Raw genomic sequence first — 21,775 nt, 5'->3', positions numbered from 1 at the left:
CCCCCAACCACCACCACCACCACCAAGCAGCAGCTCATTCTACCTCTGCTACTTAAAGGAAATGGGGTGATGGGATCAAGGCAATAGTGATCCTGACAAGTAAAATCTATCAGTAAAACGCGAAGCTTTATTGGCACCAGAATGGAAAATGCAGAAAATAGAGGTGAGTGAAGAAAACTTAGTAAAAGAATAGATTGATATTGGAAGGAAAACAATGAAAATTTTAAAAATAAATTATTGATGAGATTTTTAAAAAATTCACTGGATAGTCTGCAAACCACCAACACATTTACCTTCCTTTCTTTAAATGCCACTTACATATTGCTTTACATAATAACTAGTTTTAAAAATTAGGACTGTTCCTTGAAGGGAGCTTTAGAGTCTGATTACAGCTCACATCCTGAATTAGAGGCTGCATGGGACATAATAAGGGACAGTCACTGTAAGTCACAGTCCATGTTAAACAACTCTAAAAGGCACACACAGTACAACTGTGATTCAAACGTTTATTTTGGTCTAGAACACTTATATTATACTGAAGATTAAGTCATTCGGACAAAGATTTAAATGAATATTGTGTCCAGAGCACTGATGAGATATTAAGATGTACAAAGCTAAGTGCCTTTCATATAATATAAATCCATACTCGGGTTAGAATAACAATAAAAGACAACAGTTTTTAAACGCTGATGATGTATTTGGCACTGTTCTGAGCACTTTATACATATTGCCTTCTTTAACACACCCAACAAACCTATGACACAAAGAGAGGTTACTTAGCTTTTCCAGGGTCACCCAAGTAATAAGCAATCAAGCAAGGATTTCAACCTAGACAGTCAATAACCAATATGATGCATTTCTTCCCTACTTAATCACCTAATATGGGGCCTCAGAAAGTCACTTCACCTTTCTGCAACTCAGTTTTTTCATTGGTGAAACTGATTTCTACCTCTGAGTGTCCACTGGAGTTTAAGTTGTTGTTGTTGTTGTTGTTGTTGTGTGCCATCGAGTCGTTTCCGACCCATAGCGACCCTGTATAGGGTTTCCGAGGGTATAAATCTTTACGAGGGTAGAAAGCCTCATCTTTCTCCCGCGGTGCAGCTGGTAGTTTCGAACCGCTGACCTTAAGGTTCGCAGCCCGATTCGTAACCACTATGCTACCAGAGCTCCTTGGAGTTTAAAGTTAAGCACCCTGAAATAGAATAGTGAGTTATGCGTTGGGGTGCTAACCACAAGGTCAGCAGTTTGAGTCCAACAGGTGCCCTGTGGGAGAAAGATGAGGCTTTCTGCTCCCATAAAGATTTACAGTCTCAGAACCTCCATATAGGATTGCTGAGTCGGAACAGACTCCATGGCACACCACCACCACTCTCAAACTATTTTTACAGTGTTCCACAAGTTAAACTCTTGACAAAAATTAAAGGGTTCTGTAGACAAATAAGAGGGAAATGATCTCTCTTCTTAGAAATTCCTGATGCACACCATATGTACTTACCAACTTTTGAGAATTCCAAAATGAAGAAGCCTCCTTAGCTGTTTAAAATCTGATTTTCTCAAATTTATTTGACCACAGAACTTTTTGTCCCATAAAAACCTAACCATTCTTTAAGCCTAGGTGTACAAACTGGGAAATGTTGGCAGAAAAAAAAGAAGAATCAGAGGACCTTTTGATAGCCTTTCCAAGTCTCTGTTTTCCCTCTTGACTCTTGACCAGACTTCAATCACTCTTTGGTTGATTCTCAGTCTCTTGGACCTTTCCTCTCAATCACCTTCTAACTATCAGCTAATCACATTCTATGTTGTTGTTAAGTGTTGCCAAGTTGGTTCCGACTCATAGTGACCCTGTATAGGGTTTCTGAGGAGTGGCAGGTGGGTTTGAACCAATGGCCTTATGGTTAGAAGTCCAGTGCTTAACCTATAGCATAGGTATATTAATATCACACCCCTACTTGAAGACCTTTTTATGACAATAATAGCTAAGAATAAGAGCAAACACAGAATATTTAGTAAGTGCAGTGTGTTATTCTATTCACTCATTTAATTATCAAAACCACCTTCTAGAATACATACTGAGGTACAGCTATGAGGTACTGCAGTCTGTCTCCGGATTCCAAGTCCACTCTGCTGTTTCTTAGATGTCTCCCTACTCCCTTACCCCAAATGTTTCTCCAGGGTATATCCTTAATTTCTTAGGTCCTTCACAATCTGATTCCTTTGAGCCTTTTTCAGTTTTATTTCATCTCTATTTCCTACATATGCAATGAAGCTCGTCTCTGTTCTGCACAATCATCCTGCATACAAGAGTCCTGCATCGTGTGCCTACTATAATACCAGCATTGTTCTGGCCCTGTGATATAAAGATCACTTGCTAACCTGTCTATTTTGTGGTCCCTTTTCTGAAGTTTTCTCCTCTCTTTCTTGCAACACCCTTAATTCTCCACAGAACTCTATACTTTAAGGAGCTCTGGTAGCATAGTGGTTACGAATTGGGCTGCTAATCTCAAAGTCAGCAGTTCGAAACTGCCAGAGGTTCCACAGGAGAAAGATAAGGCTTTCTGTTTCCGTAAAGATTTACAGCCTCGGAAACCCTGTACAGGGTTGATATGGGTAGGAATCGATTGGATGGCACTTAATAACAACAACAACAAAGCACCAGATTACCATTGTTCATAAATATTTTTGAACACGTATATTTTGTGGCTTGACGTTAGGGTCCCTGAGGCTAACACTATACACGATTCAGCTTGTATCTCCAGCACCAAGGAGAGTGCCCAGCACATTAAGAAGAAAAGAACACACACACACACACACACACACACACACAGAGTTGCTGTTCAGTCAATTCCTATTCATGACAACCCTAGATGCTCCACAGAGTTTTCAACATCTATAAGCTTTTACAAGTAGATCGCCAAGCCTTTCTTTTGAGATGCCTCTGGGTAGATAAAACCACTAACCTATCCATTGTTGTTGTTAAGTGCCATCGAATGGGTTCCAACTCATAGTGACCCTGTATAGGGTTTATGAGGAAAGGCTGGTGGGTTTGAACCACCACCTTGACCTTGCAGTTAGCAGTCCAGTGCTTATCCTACAGATCCACACCAGTAGCCCAATCTTTTAATTAGCATTTAACTGTACTATCCAGGGGTTCTGCCTGGCACACAGTAAGTTCTTAGTAATAGTTGAATGAGTGGAGAAAGCAGGGCTTTAAAATATTCAGTTGAGCAAGACCCATTAGAAAACTATGATACAACATCTAGAGACAGACCAGATAGCCAGTTATTACTAAAGTTTAGAAATGACGTAACAAAAGCCTGAAATAGAAGAGTGGAAATAGATTGAAAGAAAAAACACATGTTTACTATGTGCCATGCATAGAAACTTGTGAGTTGGTGGCTGATCGGAAGAGTGGGAGTAATTAAAGATTACCAAATTCACTGGGGTAACTGAATGGTAAGAACACAAAGAGAAACAGTAGATGTTTATTAATTAGGATAATATGTGCTCCAGTAAAAGACAAACCTCAAAATTTCAGTGGCTTAACAAATAAAAATATCCCTGGTGGTACGCTGGAGTAAGCACTAGACTGCTAACTGAAAGGTTATAATTCAAATCAACCAGGAACTCTTGCCAGAGAAAGATATGGCAACCCGCTTCCATAAAGACTAAAAGCCTTGGAAACCCTATTGAGTAGTTCTAATTTTGACCTATTAGATTGCTCTAAGTCAGAATTGATTTTTAGTTAAGGTTTGGCTTAACTAAAAGCTATTTTGTCTCACATATAAAGTATACATAGATGTTCCTGATGAGCAGGTGGCACTTCAAAACTGACTCAGGGTTATGGGCATTTTTCATCTTGAATAGGCATCTTCCAAGGTCATCTGCTTCAGGAGTACTGTAGATGTAAGATAATGTCAGGAAATGGTAAACATCACTTGTACTGGCTATAGCTCAATACATGATGAGAGCCAACTACAAAGGAGGCTGGGAAATACAGTCTAGTTGGGCATTCAAGAAGAAAAGAAAATGTGGTGAACTTTCTTTGAGTCTCTTACACAAAGGTAGGAAGAGGTGTTGGGAAAATTTAGGGAATGAGGGTATGGTGAAAATATGTTGTTTGAAGTCTGTTAACTGGTAGTTTGATGAAAAATACTTGAACCAGTTCTTGTAAAAATAAAAGAGGAAAACAAAACCATCAGTTAAAAAATATATATGTGTACTCACCTAAATTTCTTTAGATTTAATATTTTGTTACATTAGAAAAGTCTATGCTTTGTAATATTATATATTATGCATTATAATGATCTATATATTATATACTATACTGATGTATCTATTGTATATAAAATAAAAATACCTCATTGTTAATGGAATGGTAAATCCTAATTTTCTCAGTTACAAGCAGGTGATGGTGGTTAAGCCCTGTGTACTCGGTTCTGACTCACAGCAACCTTGGCTTGAACCAAAAGGTCGGTGCTTCAAGCTTACTAGTCGCTCCTTGGAAACCCTGTACAGGGTCACTATAGGTTGGAATTGACTCGAGGGCTATTACCAACAACAAAAACACAGGGTTTCTGAGGTTGTAAATCTTTATAGGAGCAAAAAGCCTCATCTTTCTCCCATGGAACTACTGGTAGTTTTGAACTGCTGACTGTGAGATTAGCAGCACAACTCATAACCACTATGCTACCAGAACTAGGGATACCTGTAAATATACTTTTTGAATGATCACCTTGGTAACCAATTTTGTAAGTCAAGGCTGGTGGTATAAACCTAAAACTTATGGTCTTACAGACAAAAGCCTATGGTAGATGTTTATAGTGTTCTTGGAGTTTATATGTTCTTGGAGTCCTGGTGTGATGCTGTAGGATAAGCACTGGACCACTAATCACAAGGTTGGCAGTTCAAACCCACTAGCTGCTCTTTGGAAACCCTATACTGCAGAAGTGGAGGTTTTTTCTGTCAAAATTTATAACATTATTCATGGGCCATACAAAATTATCAACTTAAAAAAAAGTAGCCTGCTACACAAAGTGACTGGCTGACTAGCTTTCAAGAGGGAGCCTAGTTCCAGAGGGTGCAGGGGAAAGTAGAATCTCCACTGAGTGGTTTCCAATCTGTCTGAATGGGGCTGGTGAAAGGAGATGGGGATAAGACGTTTGTGGTTCAATAGTGAATAATTGCTATCAGAACTGACTGTGATTATTGCAAATGTAAAGGTAGATGTTTTGTAACAAAAGGAGGGGAGTGGTTGATCTTGCAGTCCAGGAGCAGAGGTCCCTGAGGCCATCAAGGGAGAAGAGTGGAGTGAGGACCCGATCCAGAGAAGCAGTGACACCAGAGATGGAGGCAGAGATGAAGATGTGGAGAGGGAGAGATGGAGCAGCTGGGGACTCCAGACTCAGGGAGGGAGAGGGGCGGTGTGCTGGCAGCCGGGGGGCGGGGGGCAGGCTTGCGGGGTGTACCCTTTTGTTGTTTGAATGGTTATATATTCCTGAGTTCTTCGGTGTACATCCAAAAACAAAAACAAAACACCAGAGGGAATGGAAGCAAATGGTGTTGCATGATGATACATGGAGGGAACTGTAATCATTGCAATGAAAACAAAATATAGTAGGATGAGTGTAAAGCTGCTGTTCTCCCATGTAAACTATCACTCAATTCACAAAAACTAAAAAAAAAAAAAAAGAGTAGCCTGCTTGCTATATTTGTTCAAACACTTAATTAACTCACCTAAAATGGGATAGCAGGAGTCCTGGTGAGGCGCCTTAGGATAAGAACTCAAACACAAGGTCGGTTTGCTCCTCGGAAACACTATACAGGATCTTTATGAGTCGAACCAACTCAACAGCACTTACCAACAATGTGATGGCTAGAACTGCAGTTATATTAGCTTGGCCAAACCAAATGATTTTAAGGGGCTTCTATGGCCCACGAGGAGTCCTGGTGTGCCATTGTAGGCTAAACATTCAACCTCAAGGTCAGAACCACAAGGTCAGAGGTTCAAATTCACCAGCTACTCCTTAGAATCCCTATACAGGGTCACTGTGGGTCAGAACAAGACTTGACGGCACGTAACAACAACAAATATAGCCCACGGAAGTCCTGCAGGAGATAATTCGCTGAACTGCAAGGTTGGTTTGAACCACAAGGTTGGGGGTTCATACTTACCAGCCACTCCTTGAACCCTTTACAGGGTTGATATGAGTTGGAACCAACTGGAGGGCACTTTACAATAACATATGATCCATGAGCTGATTATTCTCCACCCCTGCTATACAGGGTCACTATGAGTCATAACTGACTCCATGGGACTAACAACAACAACAAAGGGGTTCTTCTCTAGTTTCTAAAATGTACAAGGATAAATAAAAAATTTTCCAAGCTCTGGGTATAGAATTTATTTTAATCAACTTTTAGAAGAGGCATAGAGATCACTTTCTGACAGAATCTCTTTGCTTTTCAATACACTTTGTCCATCTGTTAACGAGCTTTTGTATTCCCTTAGTTAAAAATGTTGTAGGCTGAGCTGCAGGCCACAAATGCACTTCTTCATCAGAGGTGAATCAGCATCCTTGAAGGGATGCTTTCAGGGGACCAAACAGCTGAAAGTCCAATGGACCAAGATCAGGACTTTAGGGAGGATGCCTTAACACCTCAAAACAAAGTTTTGTGTCAACAGTGTGGGCAGAGGAGTGGGGATGTGCACTGTCATGCAAGATCATAATGCCCTTGGATAGCAGTCCTCTGCCCTTAATCCGAAGTTTAGGCTTCAGCTCTTCAATGAGCATCTCACAGTAATAAGCACTGTTGATCACTGAACACCAGAAATGTTCCAATATTGACCCTTGAGAATCCCAGAAAACTGTAAACATCAATTTTCCAGTTGAACGTTTTCTTGGTTGGTGATTAGTGATGTTTCCATTCCATACTCTGCCATTTACACTCAGACTCGTATTGATGAATCCATGTCTCGTCACTAGTAATGATTTCTTAAAAGAAACTTTGACCTTCCTTCTAGTATCAGTCCAAATTTTGTTTGCAGATGTCCAAACACTTCTGTTTATGCTCCTCCATATGTTGTTTCAATATCCATCTAAAACAAACTTTTCGAAACCAAAGTCTGTATTAGACTATTTCATGGGCATAGCTATGATTGATTTGCAACATGATCCACGGTCACTTATCTACTAGACAGAACCATTTCATGTGCACACTCAATGTTGTCATCAGCTGTGGATGAGGATGGGCATTTTTATACAACCAGAGTATGGATAATTTTTGACTTATCCTCATATTTTAGCCTTATTTCTTCCGCTCTTTGTCATTTTGTGAAAAGTTCACTAGGCACATCTACAAGCATCAGTATATCCTCAGGCCAAACTCACTTTTGGTCCCTTAGGTAATTTAGACAGGTTCCATTATCTGATATGGAAGTCAGACTTATAAGAGAAAAACACCAACAATGTAAATCCCAGTAGTTTGGAGGTGAATTAAAACACTCCCAAATCAGTACTTCCCTCAAATGTTAATTAATTCACTATGGCATTATAGATACAAGCCTCCAGCAAAAGTTACACTTGAACAATTAAGGAAGCAGAAGCCAAACAAATGACTTAAGGAGTAGAGAACTAAATTAATGGCTTCACATAGTTTTGTACAAGTTACTTTCTCACATTATGAAGAGTGTAAAACACCCAAGAAACACCAATGACTTACTAAATCAAGTCTGATTATGCAAAATAGTCTGGAGCTGCACCAGGATTATTACCTCATTGTAAGTGAGCATCCTATATACCTGGGTATAAAAACCCACTTAGGCTATTTACAGAGTTCTTACATTCATAATATACACCTACACTTTGGCTCAGGTTGCAACAGTCATCTGCCAAATGTATTAGGATTACTATGGAGGAAAAGAAGCAGTGCAAATATTTCTTAGAGGGTAGGCAAGACATTAGAGACACAAGGCCACATCGCATTGCATCATGTTTCTTCAGACGGTAGCCACTGCATAGTGAAAAGGATGCAAACATTATAGCAAAATTCGGATTTAATCCCAAATTTATCACCTTTTACCAAGGGGACAATGTTGTTGTTGTTTAGTGCTGTTGAGTCGGTTCCGACCCATAGCAACCCTGTATAGGGTTTCCGAAGAGTGGCTGGTGGGTTTGAACCACTGACTTTGTGGTTCACTTTGTGGTCCAGCGTATTATCCTGCAGCATCACACCAGGACTCCCGGTGAGAAAATGGAAAAGTCTTAATGTTTTCATGTCAGTTTTGGTTTCTCACCTGTAAAATAGGGATGAATTATTTATGTAACAAATATTTACTGAGCGCCCACTCAAAATGTCAGGAAGTACTTTCCAAAGGTTGTTTTGGGATTGCTGCTTGCTGTTAGGTGCTGTTGAGTTGATTTAGACTCATAGCAAGCCTATGTACAATAGAACGAAACACTGCCTGATTCTGCATCATCCCCACAACTGTTGTTATCTTTGAGACCACTGCTGCCACTGTGTCAATCAGTCTCCTCGAGGGGGTCTTGCTCTTTTTCACTGACCCTCCACTTTGCCAAGCATGATATCCTTCTCCAGGGACAGCTCCCTCCTGATAACATATCCAAAGTATGAAAGACGAAATCTCACCAACCTGACTTCTATGAGGAATATTCAGGCTGCATTACTCCCAAGACAGATTTATCTGTTCTTCTAGCAGTCCAATGTACTTTTTTTTTTTTCACTGCTTATCCTATAGTTCCACACCAGGACTCCCCAGTAAACATTGGTTGGTTGTGTGCTGTTGAGTCAGTTCCAGCTCATAATGACCCTGTACAGCTGGTGGGCTTGAACTGCCAACATTGTCGTTTGATACTACAGTGCCACACCAGTCAATATTAGAACCTTTATGTGTTCTTTTGTGACTAACATCTTTCATTTTGCATGATGTTTTTAGGGCTTACCTAGATTGTTGTTGTTGTTAAGTGCCGTCGTCGAGTCGGTTCTGACCCATAGAGACCCTGTACAGGGTTTCCAAGGCTGTAAATCTTTACAGAAGCAAAAAGCCTCATCTTTCTCCCGCGGAGCAGCTGGTAGTTTCGAACTACTTACCTTGCGGTTCACAGCCTGATTCGTAACCACTACGCTACCAGAGCTCCTTTACCTGTATTGTACCATGTATCAATATGTCATTTCTTTTCATGGACTTTTAAAAAAAGTTTTTATTGTGAATTATGTGACAGTTTACATGGGAGAACATTATCTTTACATTCATCCTATCGTTTCATTGCAATGATTACAATCCCCTGCATGCATTATCAGACAATCAAAGGGTACACTCCGTACGCCTGCCCCCTGGCCGTTGGCACATAGCCCCACTTCCTCCCTGAATTCAGAGTCCCCAGCCATTCCATCTCTCCATGTCATCGTCTTTGCCTCCAACTCTGGTGCCATTGCTTCTCTGGATAGGGTGCCGCGTTTCACACTTCATTTTTCTCCCTTGATGGTTCCAGGGACCTCAGCTCCTTGACTGCAAAATCAACCACTCCCTTCCTTTTGTTACAAAACGTCTACCTTTACCTTTCCAACACTCACAGTCAGTCCTGATAGTAATCATTCCCTATTGAACAGCAAGACTCTTATCCCCATCACCTTTCATCAGCCTATCCCGACAGGTTGGAAAACACTCAGTGGAAATTCAGCCTTTCCCTGTACCCTCTAGAACTATGTTCCCTACTGAAAGCTTGCAAGCCAGTCACTTCTTGCCTTTGTACCCTCCCCACTCCCCATTTTGGGTAGCAACGTCTAAGTTACCCATCCTTGTCAACCCTGTGCACCAAGGGGGTGGGAATGATCCTCACTGTAAAGATTTGTTCACTCCTTTTGCCCTCTGCATCCACAAGCATAGGTCAAGTTCATCAAATTGTAGTGGATTACTCTTTTTCCTTTTCTTTCTTTCTCTAGTCGAGTTCTGATCATCCAGCCATTGAAGCCAGGTCAAATGGGTACTATCTTCAAGTGTCAGTGTTCTTGTGCATATCCCCTGACTTCATATCAGCTGGATGCTTCACACTCAGCTCTAGCCCTCTATGGCCATGTCCCTGTCCCTGGCTGGGCCCAGGAGTCCCTAGGTCACATCATACTGCTGGCTAACCAGGTCTCAATCCAGGTTAATAGGAGTCTATTGAATGTGGTCAGATTTAGCTCACAACTTCACTTCTGTTTTTCCCCAACTTCCCCTTATATGTGACCAACATGGTCAGCAGCAAGACCACATGCCTGCTTGGCTTGTGTATTCCCCTTGAGTTTTAGTCTTGGACGGGGGTTTGCTTTGAGGGGACCTGACCACTTGCCTTGATGGCTCTTCGGGGAACAACTTGCTTGTTCTTGTAGTAGTCAATCAGACTGCTGTTATTGTTTTTGATTTTTCCTGCTGGTCTTTCTTTTAAGAAGTATCTTCTGTTCTTCTAGCTGCTCTAGGCTGGTCTACTCGTCTTTTCAAGTGTAACTTTCCCACCTGAGAAGATTCTGGATGGGGATCAGGATTCCACCTATGGTCTTAAGCAATGCAAAGGCTCCGCAGGAAGCCTCCTTCACTGGGCCAGTTCTAGCCCTATTTTAGGGATTCCAATCAGTTACAGGCTGAAGATGGACTTACAATCTTTCTATCAATGTACTTTTAATATTCTCCAGCACTACAATTCTAATGCATCAATTCTTCTATAGTCTTCCTTATTCATTGTCCAGCTTTTACATACATATAAGGCAACTGAAAATGCCATGGCTTAGGTCAAGCACACCTTAGTCCTCACACTGATATCTTCACTCTTTAACACTTTATAAAGGAGTTTTTACAATGTAGTCCATCATGTGATTTCTTGACTGATGCTTTCATGAGGGTTGATTGTGGATTCAAGCAAAAAGAAGTCTTTACAGCAGCTCAAAAGAGGGAATAAATCCTCACAGTAAGGCTCATTCCCACCCCCTCCACACTCGGAGAGGACAGGGAGGGGCAACTTGGACACTGGCTACCCAAAATGGGGGGTGGGGGGACTACAGAGGCAAGAAGTGACTGGCTTACAAGCTTTCAAGAGGGAACCTAGATCCAGAGGGCATGGAGGAAGGTAGAGTCTCCACTGAGTAGTATCAAATCTGTCTATGTGGGGAGGATGAAAGGAGATGCGGATAGGTCCCTTGTGATACAATAGTGAATAATTTTTATCAGAACTGATTGTAAGGGTTGGAAATGTAAAGGTAGACATTTTATGGCAAAGGGAGGGGAGTGATTAACTTTGCAGTCTAGGGGCGGAGGTCCCTGGGACCATCAAGGGAGAAGAGCAGAGAACAGAACCCTACGCATAGAAGCAGTGATGCCAGAGATGACGACGTGGAGAGATGGAGCAGCTGGGGACTTTGGACCCAGAAAGGGAGACGGGCTGTGTGCTGACGACCGGGGGGGCAGGCTTGTGGGGTATACCCTTTGGTTGATGGATGATGCATGGAGGGGACTGTAACCATGGCAAGGTAACGACATACGATGGGATCAATGTGAAGCTAATGTCCTCCCATGTAAACTATCACATAATTTACAATAAAGCATTAAAAAAAAAAAAAAGTCTTTAACAACTTCAAACTTATCTCCATTTATCATGATGCTATTATTGATCTAGCTGTGAGGATTTTTGTTCTCTTTACATTGAGGTACAGTCTATACTGAAGGTTGTGGTCTTTGATCTTCATCAGTTAAGTACTTCAAGTCCTATTTGTTTCCAGCAAAGTTGTATCATCTGCATCTCACAGGTTGTTAATGAGTCTTCCTCCAATTCAAATGTGACGTTCTTCTTCAAACAATCTAGCTTCTAGGATTATTTGCTCAGCATACAGACTGAATAAGTATGGTGAAATGATATAACCCTGGTGCACACCTTTCCTCATTTTAAATTATTCAGTATTCCCTTATTCTGATCTAACAACTGCCTTTTGTCTGTGTACAGGTTCCTCACGAGCAAAGTGTAGTGGTCTGGAATTCTTCACAGTGTGAGCCATAGTTTGTCAGGATCTACGCAGTCAAGAGCCTTTTTTTGCATAGTCAATAAAGCACTAGTAAACGTATTTCTAGTATTCTCTGCTTTCCGCCAAGATCCAGCTGACATTTGCAACGATATCCTTAGCTCCATGTCCTCTTCTGGATCCAGCTTGAATTTCTGGCAGTTGTCTGTCAATGTTCTGCTGCAATCATTTCTGAAATATTCTCAGCAAAATTTTACTTATGTGTGATTTACACATTCTGCTAGACCACCTCTCTTTGGAATGGACACACATATGGATCTCTTCCAACTAGTTGGTCAGGTAGCAGTCCTCCAAATTTCTTTATATAGATGAGATTAGAGATGACAGACTGGGATTAGAGAATAATAAAACATAGCTGGGTTCATTATGGTGTGTGTGGTGTGACTGACCAATTAAACAGAGAAAAAATTAGTCAGCTGAAACCTATGAAAAACACAGAGATTCATGGGCTACAAAGTAGTATGAGGTCCATTTCCAGAGACTAATAAATTATTGCTATTCATTGCAGTTCTTTAGTTATTTCAACTAAATTTAGCCAAAAGTTTTCTACAACATGCATAAGGTAACTGTGTTGAGCTCAAATTCAAAAAACTTTGGGGGGAAGATGCACATGTATTAAAGAAGTTTTCATGACATATTTATAAGAAGCAAGACCTTTTTTTGGTATACACATTTAATGGCTAGTCTGATCTATAAATGTCAAGCTACAAGTATAACAAAGTGGACAGGAATCAAGGAAAAGACCACATGCATAAGAAGTAAAGAGAACTATAGTTATAACTTCAGCTTTCCCCATTTGCCAACTGCATCACCTTGAAAAAGTCTCTAAGTTTTTGAGACTTGATTGTTCTCAAGAGTAAAATAAGTAAAATGGCAGCCTCTATTGTAGAACACTAACTACTGTAAGGGTTAAATGAGACAAATGTCAAAAAAGGTTTGTTGCTATTGTTGATAGTGCCACTGAGTCATAGTGACCCTGCATAGGGCTTCCAAGGAGCAGCTATTGAGTTTCAACTGCCAACCCTGCGGTTCAAACCTAGCATGAGGTCCAGTGCTTTATCCTACAGTGCTATACCAGAACTCCAAAAAAAAAAAAAAAAGATTAGAGTCATAAAAAGCAATAAACAAATATAAATTATTCCAGAATGAGTAGGAACTGAAAATGATCTCAAGATATTCCCTCTAGTCTAAATACTGGTATGGATAAATGGTAAAGGGTCTGAAAATTATACTGGCTGGAGGAGGGGTCATTTGTAGTCATGAAAATCATCGTTGTTACCTGACTGATAATAAGAAAGATTCACTGGACTTCACAGCTGGCGAGCAACAGCCTTCTCTAACTATTACAGATGAAAACAACATTTCTAGGAAAGATTACTCAGAATAAAAATGTTTTGAGATGTGCACTGGTTTTAATGTAAATCAACAAGGTCAATTAGCCATAAGTCGGAGTTTCTAGAAATACATAAAAACAAAGGAAAAATTATTTGTTACCAATGTTTTTTGGCATAATTATTAATGAAAATGTTCTGCATACCAAATTCTACCAGTAAATTGTTATTTCTGTGCAGACTTTTAACACAGTACTAACCATACTGCTAGGATTACATGAAACTATAGCTACACAACTACTAATTAAAACATACAACATAATTTTTAAACAAAACTGAAATACTTGAGGTTGTTTTTATGTAGCAAAAAATGAGCAATACATACTAATAAATTTCTTTTTCATCTAAATATGTGAGATGTAAACATGTGTTTATTCTAATAATTTTAATTTAAGAAAACCTCTTAACCATAAATAAAATAAAGTAATTTACAAAGCACTGAAATACATTACTTCTTAGGAAATGATAGTTCCACTATTATTTATACAACTATCATTTTGAGTAGGTTTAAAAATCCAAAACTCGGGATTATCTCACAGAGGTTTTCTATAGAGATACAATGATACCATAATTGAGAGTGGAGGAGGGGGTAGGGGCTGAGAAACAGAAAATTTTAAATGCTCAGGGCAGAAATAAAAGTATTTGATAAGAATTTATGAAGAAATTTACTAGTCATGCATGGAGCATGATAAACAAAACCCTAAACCCATTGCTGATGAGTCTATCTGGACTCATATACGACCCTGTAGGAGAGAACAGAATTGCCCCATAGAGTCTGTGGAGTCCTGGTGTGGCACTGTGGGCTAATGCGTCAGACTGCAAAGTCGTTTGAACTGCAAGGTTGGTGGTTCAAGCTCACCAGCTACTCCTCGGAAACCCTATACAGGGTTGCTATGGGTCAGAACTGACTCGATGGCACTTCACAGCAACAACAACAACAACAACATAGAGTTTCCAAGGCTGTATATCTTTACAGAAGCAGACTACCACATCTTTCTCCCAAAGAGCAGCTGGTAGGTTCAGACTATCAATCTTCTGATTAGCAGCTCACTTCTTTAACCCATGCATAGCAGGGCTTCTTCCAGACTTATAAGCAACAACAAAAATCCATTTTAAAAACATCATATAAGATAATGATGTATCTTTGAATCAGAGAGTGACAAAAGGCTGCATAGCGATTTTCACTGAACACTGTTCAGTAAATGAAAACACAATTTAGAGAGCAATATCAAAGTCAAATATCTACTTACCATGAATAGATTCCACTGACCATGTCATAGTTGTGACATGAAGCATCCACACTGCTGGGCCCTGCTGCTTTAGACATAAGGAGCACCACCAACCCCCTCAACTGGAGGTTATTCCGGCTGTCTTGTACGAGCCCCCTGCCAACAAATAAAAGAAAGGATTAATAGATTCTCATAGGTCAAACTGCTGCATGTATGTCCATAACTGCAAAATCGGACACTAAAACTTGTTGGACAGAAATAAGGATGGGGGAAGAAAGAGTTAATCTGAGAAAGCAATGAGTTCAGGAATCAACTGGAGAAATCCATGGATGGTTGTAAAGTGAAGCTACCTGAATTTGTGAGGCTTGATGACTTTCTGGGTCTCCCGTTAGCTAGATCCTCCCTCTCAATGTTAACCAACTGCCCTGGCAACAAGAGGAGTCCATAGCTTTGAAATGCTTTGAAATAGTTAATAGCAACTGAAATAGAAATTGTAGGGCTGGATGAAGTGGTATTTGGTGGTGATGGTGACAAGAAGGAATGGTCCAAAACTTGTTCTGTGCTCATAGGTAGAGAAGAAGCTTGGGATAACAAAAGCATTAAACTAAATCCAAATAAGACTCTTATTTGACAAATAAAATAGAAACAAATATCACCAACAAGCAAAAATCTTGCCATATTCTATTATTTATGCACAGTATCATCATTCCAGGTACCAGCAAAGCTTTAATTTAGAATGCCATATTTCTTTTGCTATGAGGATTGCAACTTTATAATTTCTGCTATAACCTAGGTGAGGAATACTTTCCAGGTGTATCTAAAATTTTAAGGTATTGCAAGTAGTTGTTGTATAAGAACTTAATGCTGTTGTTATTGTTAAGTGCTGTCAAGTTGGTTCTGACTAATAGCAATGAACTAAATGGCATCATTGGAAAGTACTAATCAACAGTGCATTATGATAACCTAAATTTTAGAACTGTTCATGAGCACCAATCAGCGAGAGTAGACAAATCAGAAGACCCATAAAATATACACAGTGAGAAAACACTTGGTTAGTATTAAATTGATTTTATAATACTTCATTAACTCATTAAGACTTCCTCAGTGAGTTCTGAACAAAGAATCGATTTATGCTAATTAAAATAACAAAGCCAAAATCAGTGAGTTAAGCCTATTACTTAAAAAACAAACTTTGCCTCCCAAGCTTTCAAAAGGAAATTTTAAATAGGTCTTCTTGTTACCCGTCATTAATGGGGTACAGTAAATTGTGACTCTTCTATCATGGTCCTTGCAACTCCCACCAAATAACTGGGTTGTTGCTGTTGTTGTTAAGGGTCATTGAGTTGGTTCCAACTCAAAGAAACCTTGTATATAGGGTTTCCGAGGTTGTAAATCTTTGCAGGAGCAGAAAGTCTCATTTTTCTTCTGAAGAGCAGATAGTGGGCTCACAGTCCAATGCTTATCCTATAGAGCCACTATGCTTCCAAATGATTGGCTTGTTGTTGCTGTTAAATGCCGTGGGGTTGGTTCTGACTCCCAGTGACCCAGTATTGGGTTTCCGAGGTACAGCTGGTGGGTTTGAAAAGCCGATCTTGCAATTCAAACCAACCTTGGGATTCAAACTGACCTTGGGGTCCAGTACTTTATTCTACAGCGCCACACCAGGCCTCTCCAATGACTGGGTGGGGCCATGCAAATTGGATATATTGGACTCTTACAAGGGGATTGGTTAGTTTCGCCATCCTGTTAGGTTTAAAAAGAGCTATGTGGTGCTGTGGTAGCATAGTGGTTACGAATCAGGCTGCGAACCTCAAGGCCAGCAGTTCGAAACTACCAACTGTTCCGTGGGAGAAAGATGAGGCTTTCTGCTCCCGTAAAGATTTACAGCCTCGGAAACCCTGTACAGGGTCACTATGAGTCGGAACCGACTCCAGGGCACTTAATAACAACAATGTGGTGCTGTGGGTTAGTGCACCAGACTGCAGAGCCATTTGAACTGCACGGTCGGCGATTCAAGCTCACCAGCTGCTCATCAGAAACCCTATACAGGATCACTATGGGTCGGAACCGACTCAACGGCACTTCATAACAACAACGTTTCAGTAGCAGGAACAAATAATTCCAGGACCATTGAGAAAGAAGGACCAAGCGTGAGTGGAGCATGAAATGCCTACCTGGACAAATGGAGGCAGCAGAGGCGGCAGCAAGGCGAGACAGAGCAGCAGCCTTCCCAGCCCAAGGACCCAGTAACTGGGTGCCTACAGGCAGGAGGCTGGCGTGCAAAATGTAAAATACGCCTTTTGTGTAGTTACAGACAGTGCTAAAGGAGTTTTGCGATGCTTGCTCAATCAGGGCAGAGTTCAAAGGACTGCACGGCTGAGAGATCAAGGACAAGAACAGACTGTGCCTGCAGGACACCAGATTAGAACTATTTCTGACAGGTGAATGGTTCTATCTGATCCTGAATTGTATCCTGTTAATTCTCTAATAAACCCCATAATTATGAGTATCGTCTATGAGTTCTGTGTGGCCATGTTGTTGTTGTGAAGTGCCGTCGAATCGGTTCCGACCCATAGCGATCCTGTATAGGGTTTCCAAGGAGCAGCTGGTGAGCTTGAACTGCTGACCCTGCAGTTCAAATGGCTTTGCAGTCTGATGCATTAACCCACAGTGCCACACCAGGACTCCATAGCAAGGGATTATTGTACCCAGTGAGAAGTAAAAATGCTGTGGGAGGGATAGTTGGTGTCAGAATAGGATAAAGAAGGTTGAAGGATGGAGGCATGTCTGACTTCTTCCTCATATGAATCAGCCTTGGACTGATTTTGAGTTTGATTCCCTCTTGGGAAGCCAGAGAAAGTCAGACATGACCTCCATACCAGTTTTTCTAATTAATTTCCAAATAAAATAAGCTTCAATCTCTCTGCAAAGTAACAGCTATGGCCCTTTCTCTACTTCTCTTTTCTCCTTAACTGAGTAAGAGATCGTCAACAAGTTAGAAGATTAGTTGTTTTTAAAAAAGCAATTCTAATATCCTAGGAAAAGGAAGTTAATCAAACCAGATCACAACAGAAACAAGTACTATAGTCATTGTAAGTCTCCAAAGCTCTTTATCATCATGTAACAACCCATTCATAGCCCATGGGCCTGAACTGCACGGAGGTTGGGAAGTACCTTATTTTCAAACAAGAAAAAGGAACCATCTTCTAAACTTGTTGCTCTGAACTGTAAATTTTAACTTATGCTACTAGATCTTTTAGGTACTTATTATTTAAGGCAAATATAATAATATTAAAGAGGTCTGAATTAGCTCATAATTCTAGAAAGGAAAAAGAACAAACATGAGGCAGACTGGTGTGTGTTAAAGGGGAGATGGTTAGGGATGAGAAATACGGTTACACGGTAAGAACCCCAAGGCATAAGCCTTGAGACAAACCTGACAAGTCACATTAATGAAATGGGACTAGAATATTTTCCTTAATCTTCCCAAAGAAAAGAGCTTTCACAGGGGACACACCAATATCAAAACTAGTAACAGCAGCAAACATTGATAAAGTACTTTCTGTAAGTCACAAACTGTTCTATTTTACTATATATTAATGAAATGAATTCATAACAATCTTAAGGGGAAAGTACCACAACCAATCCCAATTTTACAGATTTGGAGCCTGACAGAGACATAAAGCAACTTGCCCAACATACCACAGCTGATAGCTGACAGAACCTTGGTAGAGGCAGGTTTTGAACCCAGGTCAGCTGACTCTAGAGCCTACATACACGCTCTAGCATTGTGCTCTAGTGACTCTTTGTGAACTTCAGGTCATGGACAGATTATTTGCTAAATCAGATTAGAATAGTTCAGCTTTAGAACCAGACAGACCTAAGGACCAGGAGAAGAATGTCTATCTGCCACTCACTAGCTATGACTGGGAGACTGCTGCCTCTCCTGTAAAATGCAGATAACAACATCATGGCTAAAGCATACAACACATAGTAAGTGATCAGTGAATAACAGCCAGAAAATGATCATCTCTCTCCCTGTTACTTTTTACCAACATTTTTTTTTTTTTTTGCTTTTTGACACGTACATTTTCTTTTTCTTTTACTCTCTTTTTCCTGTCAAAAAAGTCTTCCTTATTCTGCCAGCATATAATTTGCTATAAATATTGCTTCCTTGTCTAGCTCCCCAAATAGGAAAAAAATCAAGGAATTCTTCCCAGAAACCCTCCTCCTTCCACACAAACATCACACATCATTGAAACACTTGCCTCCTTGCAGAATGCACTGCTGAAAAGGGCAGGAAAAGAAACTCTAGTAGGCTGGTTGACAAGAATTGAGAGAGCCATTCAGACAACCACATTTCTGACCATTAATTTTCATGTAAGACAGAAGTTAACAAGCCTGAGGACAGATTAGCAGCTTGAGTAAATTAAATAACTGTTTCCAAAACACCATTTCTTTAAATTCACTTCATTAACACCCTTTAAAAGAAAAAGCAAAAAAGCAGTTCTGAGCTAAACTGAAAATGCCCACAGTTCAAAAATATTTCACAATCAAAAGAGAACAAGAAATTTTGCTCCTGAGCATAAAAAATCCCCCCAATTCTAAATGGACAGAGATGATGTGTTTCATACAGCCAGGTCACAACTCACCTAAAGCACTTGGACTGATGCTCAATGCTTTTCTGAAGGAAGGACACTGGCAAGCTGGCCGTATCCAGATGGGGAAATTACATGGCCACATGCATAGCTGAGGGGGAAACCCCTGCAGATGCTAGCTTGGAGAGTGGTCAATTTGGTGTTCTCCAATTTATGCAGTCAAAAATGTAGTGGCTGCTTACTACACATCAGGCACGGTGCTAAGCAGACAGTGGAGGCCATGATGAGGAGCAGTGAAGAGATGTGGTCATCCTATGGATGATACAGTCTGGATCCAAAAAGCCCTTCCCACAGAATGTGGCATGAGCTACTAACGAGGATGCTTTAGGGCTGGGGGAGTACCAACATAACAAAGTGAGGGGTCATGAAGGGGCCTCTAGGAGATGGACAGGACAAGGATGAAGTAGCCAGGGAGTTTGATGTGTATGTGGGGGAGATGGGGCGGGGAGTATCCCAAAGAGAAAATCAAGATTTGTGAGGGGTTTGTAGGAGAAAGAAGAGGGCATAGTTGTTTCCAGAACCAATAAGGCAGTAGTGCACTGCATGAAGGGAAGAGTTAGGAGAAATAATGGTAGAGGAATATATGATAGTTGTCTACTCATATGAAAGGTTTCTACATGGGTAGAAAACAGACCCACAGATATATGGGTGGGATACAGATTACTAAGTATTACTTAGAAAACATAGCAGGCCAATTTTGACTCAACAGGAAGAAATTAAAAAACAAGAGCTATCTCTGATGATGCTGAGTTCCTGTTTCTAGAGATGTTTAAGAAGCTGCTCAGAATAGTCCAATGTTGATCCTACAGTGCCACACTGGAGTCTTGGTATGGCATTGTAGGATCAGCATTGGACTACTAACCACAAGGTCGGTGGTTCAAATGAACCAGCTGCTCCTCGGAAACCTTAAATGGGGTTGCTATGAGTCAGAACTAACTCCATGGCACTTAACAACAACAATCAATATTCCTAAAGCTCTAACGGAACTGTTTTGCTTTTAGCTAATACAATCATTCATTCATTCAACTAATATTGACAGAATATCTCCCTTATATCAGACACGGTGATAAGCAATTGCATGCAATAGCAAACAACACTGAAACATGCAGTTGATGATCTAGTGGAATAGTGAGCAAAACTAAGCATGGACCTTATGATCTAGCGATATTAATGAAAGAATCAAAAATAACTGAAAAACAATGGTGATAAGTGCTGCAGAGAAAAAAGAGAAATACGTCATGAGAGCTTTTAAGTAGGGTGTGGTGGTTTAGTGCCCAACTGCTCAACTGAAAGGTGGGCAGTTCAAACCCACGAGCTGCTCTGATGGAGAAAGATGCGGCAGTCTGCTTTTTTACAGATCCGCACTCTTGGAAACTCTGTGGGACAGTTCTACTCTGTCCTACAGGGTCACTAGGAGACAAAATCTGATCAAGTCAGGAAAGCCACTTCCTTGAGGAAGTGATAAAGGAGTTGTAATCCAAGAAGAGACACAGCAGAGGGGCCTGGGGAGGGTGAGAGCATGGTTCCCAGCACACAGGCATGAGCACATGCAGAATAGAGAGCACCCTATGCACCATGAGGAACAAGGCTGGAAGCAGGCAACGACGGGCTCACAGGTAGACAGGCCATGATAAGAACTTTGCTTTTTATTCAAAGAGCAATAAAAAGGCACCAACGAATTTTAAGAAGTTAGTTACATAATCAGATCTTTTTAAAGAAATCCTCTATCTTTGAAGCGGAAAAAAAACTGGGGGGGCAGTGGGGAGGAGGAAACAAAGTAGATTGGTGGACTTTGCAGTAGTCTATGAGAACCATGGAGTAACTTGGTGAACTAAGGTAGCATTGTGGTTATGAATCGGACCGTTAACCTCAGGGTCAGCAGTTTGAAACTACCAGCTGTTCCACAGCAGAAAGATGAGGCTTTCTGCTCCTGTAAAGATTTACAGCATTGAAAACCTTGTACAGGGTCACTATGAGTTGGAACCAACTCCACAGCACATAACAACAACAAAACCTAAAATAATTCGTCACTTCAATTTAAATAGATGTTGGATACTATGTGGTCCTAATGGATAAATACATTATTCATTTAACAGAGCCAGCACAAGTCTGTCCTCTTCTCAAGTTCTGTTTTAGATTGCTGCCTGAAGTTCTCACTGCATCATATCTTCCCCCAACTATTGAAGAATCTCTCATCCTTACCCTAAACCTACTGAGGATCTCAATTCATTGCTATGGCATATTTTCATAATCCTCTCAATTTCTATTTTCCAACACGTATATACCAAGAATGAGAGGTATACAAAGAAATAAGAACTGTAAGAAAGTAGCTACATAGATGCTAAAAAATGATTAACTTGAATAATAAAACTGCCACTGAGTTAATTCCAACTGATAGAGACCGTCTGGACAGAGTGGAATTGTCTCAGAG

The 21,775-nt window shown here is 40.5% G+C and overlaps 1 protein-coding gene across 1 annotated transcript in view; it reads right to left on the bottom strand.

Annotated features, from left to right (window-relative positions):
* The window catches only part of PDSS2 (prenyl (decaprenyl) diphosphate synthase, subunit 2), a 387,297-nt gene that overhangs the window by 233,382 nt on the left and 132,140 nt on the right, over positions 1 to 21,775 (bottom strand). Inside the window, exon 2 of the mRNA XM_006839955.1 lies at positions 14,708 to 14,842. Within this exon, the coding sequence (XP_006840018.1) occupies positions 14,708 to 14,842 (135 nt within the window). The remainder of the gene's footprint in view (positions 1 to 14,707; positions 14,843 to 21,775) is intronic.

Source organism: Chrysochloris asiatica, unplaced genomic scaffold (genome assembly GCF_000296735.1).
Source record: "Chrysochloris asiatica unplaced genomic scaffold, ChrAsi1.0 scaffold00027, whole genome shotgun sequence".
Lineage (NCBI taxonomy): Eukaryota > Metazoa > Chordata > Mammalia > Afrosoricida > Chrysochloridae > Chrysochloris > Chrysochloris asiatica.
The sequence above is the reverse complement of the archived record's forward strand: the minus strand, read 5'-3'. Positions and strand labels throughout refer to the sequence as shown.